Source organism: Dipteris shenzhenensis, chromosome 32, assembly GCF_047967505.1.
Source record: "Dipteris shenzhenensis isolate YYH24624 ecotype China chromosome 32, Dip_SZ_1.0, whole genome shotgun sequence".
Taxonomy (NCBI): domain Eukaryota; kingdom Viridiplantae; phylum Streptophyta; class Polypodiopsida; order Gleicheniales; family Dipteridaceae; genus Dipteris; species Dipteris shenzhenensis.
In genome coordinates, this window is record NC_141627.1 from 27,700,006 (window position 1) to 27,710,506 (window position 10,501).

Genomic DNA, 10,501 nt, shown 5'->3' on the forward strand with positions numbered 1-10,501 from the left:
TTGTATAATAGACCTGTGGACTGATGAGTTCCTTGTTTGCGACAAAAATCAAAAGGTGTGTGAGTGATTACAAGCATTTTTGTGATGTTCATATATTATTGCTGCTATTGTTCTCGATATATGAAATTGTGTTTCAGCTGGTCGTATATGAAGATGATTTTATTAAACATGGTAAGAGCTATCGTGCTCATGGCCTAGGAAAGGACTCTTCACTAGATATTTTATCAAGTTGATGAAATTTCTATAGGTGATTACATTCCACAAGAAGTTTTCATGGATGATCACAAACATTATTGTGATGTTCATTTTGTTGTTCATATATTACTACTATTGTACTCAATATTTGTCATTGTGTTTCAGTTGATCGCATATAAACATGGTAAGGGCTATCGTGCTTATGGCTTGGGAAAGGAGGACTCTTCACTCGAAAATTTAATCAAGTGGATGAAATTTCTAGAGGTGATTACATTCAAGGAACAATGCAAATTTTTGTCTATTTGTGCTCAAGACACTATCTAGATATCTTGGGGGTGTATCCCATGAGGGAGAACTGAGAGAAGGCTATTCTTTTGGAGAAATAGCTTTCTCCCATAGAATATGCTCCTTGAGGAGAAAATATTACTTAGCATACACTACATATGCACTAACATGTGGGATCAGCAATCTCGAGATGTTAGTAGTTAACTTTGGCAAACACAAACTGATTAGATTTAGAAAAGATAGTTTACGAAGGATCTCACAAATACAGGATGAAAAAGATAAGCCTTCATCTTCAAAAAAGAAAAGGTTTGATGTAAAATAGCCAAATCAAAAGGAGTAGGTGGAAATTTTGTAATGTAGATCATGGAGGCACCATAACCATGGAGACTTGTATGTTATAAATTTCATAATTAAATCATGGTTCATTTAATATTGGAATGTTTAACCCCACTGCTCCCATACCATGTCTTATAGAAATATTCATAAGTTTGTCTTGATTAAAAATTTCATATCCTAATCATGTTACCAAATCTTGAGGATTTGAAGTTGTTTTGCTAAAGAGATTGCATCACCAAAGATTAGAACAGGACCCTAGAATACTAGGTCACTCTATACATGGCTTGGCTATTATAATAGCTTTACATAAGCATTACTTGGCTAAAGGGGCTCTTCGTTCTTTTTTTTGTGCAAGCTATTGGTTCCCTTGCAATTCCTTGAAAATCTTTCTTACAGTTTTTATCATGTAGGAGGTTGTGACATATGTGCAGGACCCCTTAGGCCTCTCGCATGATGGGTGCTACTACAACATAAAGTATGCTTGATCAAGCTCTAAGAGCTTGCTACATGTGTGACCAATGAACAATATCAGTTCTAGTTCCTAGGTGTATTATGTTATCCCCTTAATCTAGCTACATCTCGAGTTAGCTAGGTTCTTCTTTAAAGACATAGCCACATCTCTTAAAAACATATAATCTCTCAGAGTTCTCTTAAAAGGTTAATATTTAGATATATTTTCTTCTAGATTATTTACACTTAATGTATTTCAAAAATTGCTTTACACTTTGATGGAGCATTAATTAATTTTTAATATTGAACATAGATCTTAGTAAATATCTACAAATCCACTTACTAGGGTATTTAAAATATTCTTTACACTTGTATTGACATTAATAAATTCTTATTTTTTTTCTTTTTTTACATTCTATGTATTAACATGTATTTTTTCTCCTCCTCAAATATGGCAAATACTTTTTTTCTTCAATACAATTTGAGAAATGTATTACATAGTGTACTATTCAAAATAATCTGTTCATGTTACCAACCTGTAGGTTTTCTTTTTTCTTTTTTTAAGCTTGATGCAATTTTCTAGGTCATCTTCCTAGCCTACGATTGTTACGTGTTTGATTACGGTTATACATGATAACAATAATAAGAAAATGGGGATGCTTGGATACTTCACACCTACACTAACAATCTTCTAACTTTGGTTGTTGTCTATTTGGCTAACAGGTACAATCTCACATTCCTTGAATAATGGTGATTAAGCTCCTTTGTCTAGATACTTAACACACACATGCACGCACACGCACACACACACACATCGTCGGTGCATCCAGAGCAGGCCAAAACACCCAAATCGACCTCGGAGACATCGAGACGGATGCCTGGAGACCCGAAAAAGGGCAAAAATGCTCGGAATGGAAGATTTGCAGTCGCATTTTATTACAAATCTTCCGTTCCAAGTAGTTTTGCCCTTTTTTGAGCCTTCGGGCTTTGGTTTTCGGTGTCTCTAGGGTCAATTTGAGAGTTTTGGCCCACTCCAAACGCGCCGGCGATGTCAAAATCATCAAATTCTACACATAAAGTAAAGGACCTTTTATTTGCATTCAATGTGAAGCTTGGGTACTAGATTGGCTTTTTTGTAGTAAGTATCCATATCTTATGGCATTTTCCATATTTTGGGTGTAACAAAAATAGGTAAATAGCAAATTTCTTATAGGGCCCCAAAACGAGTTCCTTCAGTGGCAATCGCGTTTTATTGCAAATCTTCCGTTCCTGACATTTTTGCCCTTTTTCGAGCATCCGGGCGTTGGTTTTCGGTGTCTCTGGGTCGATTATGTCAGAATCATCAAATTTTGCACATAAAATAGAGGATCTTTTATTCGCATTCAATGTGAAGCCTAGGTACTAGACTGGCTTTTTTGCAGTAAGTATCCGTATCTTATGGCATTTTCCATATTTTGGGTGTAACAAAATAGGTAAATAGCGAATTTCTTAGAGGGCCCCAAAATGAGTTCCCTTCTTTCCTAATTCTCTCCCCTTAGTTCTCCCTCTCTCTCTCTCTCTCTCTCTCTCTCTCTCTCTCTCTCTCTCTCTCTCTTAGCGCACACACACATAGACGCCCCCCTTGTGGGTGTGGAAATTCATGAAGGGTCTCATGTGCTCAATACAGGTGTATTAGTGGAAGGGGATTAATTCCACAATCAATATTTTATGCTTGAGGTTCTTGGCTAAACCAAAGTATCCCTCCCGAGATTTTTTGGGAGGATCTGGAGGAAGAGCATGGTTAGGAGGTAGGGGATTGGGACCCCCTACACATAGCGCTATTCAACATGTGGAAACCATACAAAAGCTGCCCAACATCTCTCTCTCTCTCTCTCTCTCCTGGCCCAAACACACATAGACTCCCTCCCTCCCCTCCCCCCCCTCTCTCTCTTCCCTCCCCCCCCCTCTCTCTCTCTCTCTCTCTCTCTCTCTCTCTCCCCCCTCCCCCCCCCTCCATCCCCCTCTATCTCTGTCACTCTCTCCTCTCTCTCTCTCTCTCCCCCCCCTGTCTCTCTCCCCCTACTTCTCTCCCTCTCTCTTCCCCTACTTCTCTCTCTCTCTCTCTCTCTCTCTCTCTGTGAAGGGGATTAATCCCACAATCAATATTTTATGCTTGAGGTTCTTGGCTAAACCAAAATATCCCTCCTGAGATTTTTTGGGAGGATCTGGAGGCTTGATCTCTTCCACCTATTGTGCATCGGACCACTTAGGTAGTGTTCCAAATTTGCGCCAACTAAAGGTGTTCCATTGAAAGCCTTTGGTCGAACCTTTGAATCGTGACCTCTATTTGACGAACTTGGCAGTGATATCCCATTCGCCAGGTTGATGTTTGATTGAACAAGCTCAGATAGAATGGTTGCAAGAATTTCGGGGTTAATCTGAATGTGGGACGGACTGAGAGGAGACTTGTGATTGTATTTCATTGCTCCAAAACGCTACCCGACGTCTTCACCAAAAAAGTATGTGACGGACTAGAGAATGTAAATGCAGAACAATAAGTAACAAGGGAGTGGCAGGAGGAGAGAAGGCAGATCAAAGCTGCTGATTCATTAGCAACGACATGTCTATTACAAGACGACGGTATGACAAAGGTCATGAGAGTTCGAGAACAAGTTACAAGTGTTGCTGCCACCTCAAATGACTAAGAGTAGCTCCTCGCGTCGCGCCGGACGCTGGGGACTTAGTGGGGAGGCTGCTGTTGAGATAGCAACAGGGGTTTCACATCTCCCCATGGCTGTCTGAGTCCTATGTAGGGCCTACACTACCGATGGAACAGTCTCCAACCTGAACAACCAATTCTTCATGGGCGCTAGTTTGCCCATTTTCTCAGCCCTCCTTTCAAACAATCCAGTTTTTGCCACGATGTTCTGGTTCAACCAATCCAGCATTGCAATGCTAGGTTGGATGTCTCGATTTCTTGGATGCTGGCTTGGCATTTTACTGCCAGGGAAAGGGGGAGAGGTTGGCCTTAAGGGGTCGTGGGGCTGCGGAACTGCCATGCTAGTAGGGCTGGTCCAGTGGCCAGCGCAGGGACGCGCTCTAAAGTGGACACAACCAAGTAATGTAGTGACTGTGCAGGCAGGTCACAAGGTAAGAAGTTGATGATGGGAGTTGGGCATAGGTAGGAGTGACGTCAGAGGATCTGAGGACCCTTTGCCTGGCAACGGCACCCTACCGTAGGAATTATTATGTGGATAAATTAACGGTCATATGTTTAACAACGGCTACATTCCTTCATCATCCGTTGCAAATTTGTCTCCCTCTTCTCTTTTTGCCAATTCTATCGTCCTTCAGCTCAAGCAAAATTATTCGCTTCTTGTGAATCAAGAGCATCGCAATCGCCCTGCAGCTTGGTATGTTTTACTTGATAGAATGCTCGCAGGATGCGCCGCTTTCGCATCATCTCATCGCCATGGCCCCAGTACCCCCGTCGACCCCGCTTCCTCCTCTCCTTCTCCTCCAGCTTGCTTCTCCAACAATCTTCACCTTTTTCAACAACACCATCATTTTTCTTTGCTAGAGCAGTTCGAGGGCGACTTCCCTCTTTGTCAAAATGCGATTTCGATGGAGGTTTCGGTCGGTTTTCCACAAGACGAAGATGAAGAGAACGCGGACGAGCTGCAGGGAACGTCGCGTCATCAAACAGCGACGCAGGTTAGTCAATTTGGGAGCGTGTTGGAATTAAACGGCAAAGTTTTATATGAACTTCCATCTGCAATGCCGCTGAAATTGCCGCTCGTGGATACCGGGGAAGATCCGATGCAACGCGCTGGTCCTGGACCAGGTGGTAGGGATGCGATCGCTCCCGGGTTCCTGGATGCTCACGACTTGGCGGAGATCCCACAATTCGGCATGGCGGAGGGATTCGGCGAGATGGTATGGGAGGAGCTGAACGGAGGAGCAATTCGAGGGTTCGGGGAAGAGCAAACGAAGCAAGAAGAGGGGATGAGTTTTTATTGGGAGAAAGGAGTGCAGAGCTCGCCATGCAGCTGCTCGAAGCAGGAGGAGGAAGCGCCGTGGCCGCTTGTTCTTGGAAGTTGCAGAGGGTCTGATAATCCTCAGGCAATGGGAGACGGCGTTGGGAATGGAGGAGGAGGCTTGTGGAGCATCCAATCTACAACAGCGAATGCAATGTCGTCGTCATCGCAGCTGTTGTTCACTCAGGGAGCAGGAGGAGGAACTGGTGGAGGAGGAAGAGCAGCGCCGGCGACGGGAACCTGCTCCCCTTCGACTTCCCGCGCTGCTCCGGTGGTGCTGAGCATGGATGATTCTCCGCCATCGTCTTCCTCGTTGGTACTGAGAGATTGTTCAACTCCACCATCATCAGACATCAAGATTAAGAAGCGGCTGCATCAGCCCGCCGTGCCGCCGGAGCCCCGTTCTGTATTGGACCTCGCCGTCAGCCCTCCTCTTGAACCTCGCACTTCCAACCTTCGAAGCTTTCCTCGCGAGAGAGAGCTGTGGTACAGCGGAAGCAGCAGCGGAATCCGTAGCAATGTGGCCCACTGCTTGCAATTCTCCAGCTCCCCGGCTCAGTCCTTCTCCTTGCCTCCTGCTACCGCCGCCCACGCCCTCTTGCAGCCCTCTCAGCTCCTCCCCAGCTTCTCTCCGCCACTTTGGCTGCCCCTGGATCCGATCGCAGCACGATCGCAACTGGGCGCACCCCCTTTCTCAAACCCGGCGTTGCGCGATCATCTCTCCCCTTCGGAGCAGGCCTCCGAGCCGCAGGCGGCGCTCTTCGCCGGCAGGGAGAGCGCAGACGAGACGTATTCCGACAGGGAGCCCAAATCGACCCAGCTGCCGTCTCGTTCTGCCGCCGCCGCAGTCGCCAACGATCCGGAGGAGGAGGGCGTGGAGCTGATCAATCTACTGGCGGCATGCGCGGAAGCGATAGCGGCGGGGAGGCTAACGATGGTGAACCATCTGCTGGCGAGGCTGGGGAGGCACGCGACGCCGAGAGGGGGGACGGTACAGAGGCTAGCGGCGTATGTGACGGAAGGTCTAGCATGCAGGGTGGCGAGGGAGTGGCCGGAGCGATACGAAGGGGTGGTGATGGATGAGGAAGAAGGGGAGGAGGTGGAGGAAGCTGGAGGAGGGAGCGGAGGAGGAGGAGGGTGGCAAGTGATGAACCATGCGACGGCGGTGGTGAAGTGGAGCCATTATACGGCGAACGAGCTAATTGCAGCGGCGATGGAGGGGGAGACGAAGGTGCATGTGGTAGATTTGGACGTAAAGCAGGGGCTACAATGGCCCGCGTTTTTCCAGACGTTGGCGGCTAGGGAGGGGGGGCTGCCGGAGGTGGTGAGGATAACCGCCGTGGGAGAATGTAAAGAAGAGCTGCTAGATACGGGGGCGAGGTTGGCGGAGTTCGCGGGGGAGATGGGGCTAAATTTGGAGTTCCACGCGGTAGCGGAGGCTAAATTAGAGGACCTCCGTCTTTGGATGTTACACCTAAAAGAAGGCGAGGCTGTGGCTTTTAACTGTATAATGCAGTTGCATAGAGTTCTTTACGACGGCGTCGCCACCCGTAATTTGCTATCTCTCATCCGCTCCGCCCGCCCCAAAGTGGTGGCGCTTATCGAACAAGAGACGGACTGCCACGACGGAAACTTTCTCCGTCGCTTCCCCGCCGCCCTCCGCCACTTCGCCGCCCTCTTCGACGCCCTCGACGCCGGCCTTCCTCCCTCCTCCTCCTCCGCTCGCTCCACCGCAGAGTCCCTCCTCGCCTCCCGCCTCCGTAACGTCCTCGCCTCCGATGGCCCCCGCCGCTCCGAACGCTACCTCCCCCTCCCAAAATGGCGCCGCCTCCTCTCCTCCGCCCGCTTCCGCCCCCTCCCCCTCCCCGACCGCGCCCGCCTCCAAGCCCACATCCTCCTGCGCATGTTCCACCCCTCCTGCTACCGCCTCCTCCCCGCCGCCGCCGCCGCCCAGCAGCAGCTGCTGCCGCCTTCGCACGCTGCTGCTCCTCTTCTTCCGTGCGATGACGATGATGATCAACCCGACCCGCTCTCCTTCCTCACCCTCGCCTGGCTCGAGCAACCGCTGTTCACGGCCACCGCTTGGGCTCCCGAGTGAAGGAGCTGTCGGATGGAACAAGGTGAATCGCAAGACGACATGCACAATGAAGTTGAAGAAAGGAAAAGCACGCACATTGCTCCTGTCACTGAGCCAATTAGAGGAGAAGAAAAGCACAGAGAAGAGGAGATGAAGAACCGCAACCGGTCAGCTACAGGGTCTCCAAACAATTCTACAGCTTTTACTACACGATATACCTGAAACTTCCCATATATTCTTTCATGAAGTTCTTCCGTCGCCCTCGCATTTTTTCATTCTTTCAAGTTCTTTACGCCTCCAAGAGGCTCTTGTAATAAGCCCGCTCGGATAGGTTTGATGGTACACATACTTATATAGTGAAGCATTATTTTTGTTTCTTATAATGAAAGCAAACAAGAGCTACAAATCTGTTTCATTCAAGAACATAAATATGTATATCTATGCCAATGAGGCATGGTCGTTGAGGTGGGTGGGTGTGCATGAGTTTGATCATTAGCTAGGGCCCGGAAGGCACCAAGATTTTTAAAAAGAACATAAATATCTATGTCGTGAAGAATGTATGAGATCACGTCACAAGTGCCTATTGCTCAATAATGTCCCTCTTAGTTCACATGCTCGGGACATGCTCAAGCCAACTACCTTCAGGCAAAGAAATAGGTTTATTTAAGTGGCTTAATGCGAGGATATGGGCGACATTTTGGTTGTCTTGCTCCAATCATCATTCTTGTTGTGTTCTATGTTTGTGACGTCTTTCTAAGTGGAGACACCCTCGAGCACTTAGAGCCGAACATTCCCAAGCCACATTAGATTACCTAACTCTTCTTTCTGAGTCAGTACAATCTAACATGCATGCCCCCAATGTTTTGTCGAAGCAATCAAAAGGGCTATGCATGATTCAATGGTACAATCCAAAGCAATCTCACCATCATCGAATAATGACATTTTTTGTCGAAGCAGTCAAAAGGGCTATGCATGATTCAATGATATGACCCAAAGCATTCTCATGGTCGCCGAATGATGACATTTATTTATAGTCGACCACTTCAATTTGGCCAAATATCATCACTGGTCTAATGCTCAAAAAGTAGAGGAGAAAGGAGGATCTTACACAACTTCAAGACTTGAAATAGCTTCCAACCAAAACTATTGCATAGTTTGGTGTTGCTTTGAAGTGATCCTAGTATGTTAGAAGACTTGAAGTTTATTTCCTTTGGCCAAGGCTTAAGTAGGAGATTTCTCACCACAAGGATCAAGGTCAAAAAACATTGAATGAAACTCTCTTAGTGGCATAGTAACGTATCGAGTTCACTTCCACAAATTGGATACAAAAATTCCCCCTTTGCCTGCACATTTTGCATGTTCCAGCATCCTCTTCCTTTCCTACATTGATGGACATCAACCCTGTGGACAATGCGTAAGTGAATCAGCCACAATTTCACAGTAAGCAACTCAAGGCCAACGACAGAATGAGCTTTTAGATCATATGCAAAAGGAAAGCCACGATGCAATAAATATGATCAGGTCAAGAAACATTATTGCATACTTCAATGTATGCAAAATAAATCATTCAAATTCATGAATGGAAGTGTCAGTTATAATACTTCATATGCCTTTTAAATCAATTGCATCTGTCATCATCGCTCAAATTCATTCTAATCCTCCTCTAGTTGATTCTAGCAATTCATTGACACTGTTGTTTAGGTTTTTCATACAAGATCAACAAAGATGTACTCTGTATCATCCATTCAAGTCCTTTTTAATGATAATCATACTACAATGATACTTGTTTAGGAGCTCAAGTCGAGATACATTTCATGGAGGAAAGTTTCTTAGTGCCACCTATAGTTCTATCATAATAGCACCAATTTTTTCCTCTAGCTTTGTGTCATGATTGGATAAGCAATAACCCAGCTATGATTGATTTTTGGAACAACTATCTCCATCTTCCTCATCTGCCACCAATCCCTTGGATTCATTCAAAGATTTTCGGCCACTCCAAGTCTTCAATAGCCTTTCAAATGGATATACTTGGACAAGGCAAGTATTTATTATATTTCCCAATGCATTTCAAATGGATATACTTGGACAAAGCAAGTATTTACTATATTTTCCAATGCATTTCATGAGATTCCCTTTGGACAATCTAGACCAATTTTCATAGCACAAAGAAGGAGACCACTTAAAGAAATTCAACTACTCCAAGAACATGTCACCAACTGTAGGGATGTTTTTATCGAAGCTATATGTAACATTCCCTGATTCTGAGGGCCTTGCACATTTCCTCCCAACCACAGTTTCGTAGTGACCTCATAAGTGTACTTTCCTTTTTTTATCTTCTTGAAGATCACTCTCTGGAAACCTCCCCCAAGCCCAATGCTTGCAATGTGGCCTCCTCTTTTGGTGCCATGTGTCCCACAAGGAACCTTACCCTTCTAGCCCCCTCCTGGGCTCTCCTTTGCACCTCTCAATTAATGTCTAGGCCTAGGCGTGACCCTAGACCCAAACCCTCTAGGCCCCATAGTACGCAAGCATCGTCAAGTCCTCTGGTTTCCCGCCTCTTTCTCGCCTAACCACAATCACAATACATGGTTCCGGGATTATGGCTGACGTAACATTCCCTTCCCCTTCAGATCTGTCTTTCCACTTAACCAGAAATTCTTGCCATATGGTATGTCGCGTTCTTTTTTCTTGTCTATCTAAAATTTTTTCTAGTTCATGTGGTAAAGATGCGGGTTCAATGAGTTCAACTAGGACTTCATTTCCAATGAGATTATCTCTCCTAATTTTCTTTTTAGCCTACGAACATGAAAAACTAGATGTACTCTACATCCCTCAGGTAAGGCTAATTTGTAAGCAAGTTCTCCAATCCTCTTAAGTATTGTGAACGGTCCACAATACCTAGGAGACAACTTCAGACGTTTACCTTCTTTAGAGATTCTGAAGATTCCGGTACCTTAAGGTAGACTTTCTCATTTACTTCAAACTCCAACTTTCTATGGTGGGGGTTTTCATGCTTTATCTTGAGCTCTTCTTATGCTATCTTTAGCTAACTTAAGCATTTGATTCATATCCTCACGAAAGTCTTTGGCCGCTTGAACCTTCTCTTTTTCGAGTCTCACTTTCATTGGGGCTCTTGGTTGAA

At 45.7% G+C, this 10,501-nt stretch overlaps 1 protein-coding gene across 1 annotated transcript; it reads left to right on the top strand.

The window, feature by feature from the left end:
- The first annotated feature begins 4,515 nt into the window (after positions 1–4,515).
- LOC147880545 (uncharacterized) lies at positions 4,516–7,741 on the top strand. Its single transcript, XM_087370634.1, has one exon. It carries the CDS (start codon positions 4,516–4,518, stop codon positions 7,378–7,380), a length of 2,865 nt encoding a protein of 954 aa, XP_087226760.1. The 3' UTR covers positions 7,381–7,741.
- Positions 7,742–10,501: the final 2,760 nt, after the last annotated feature.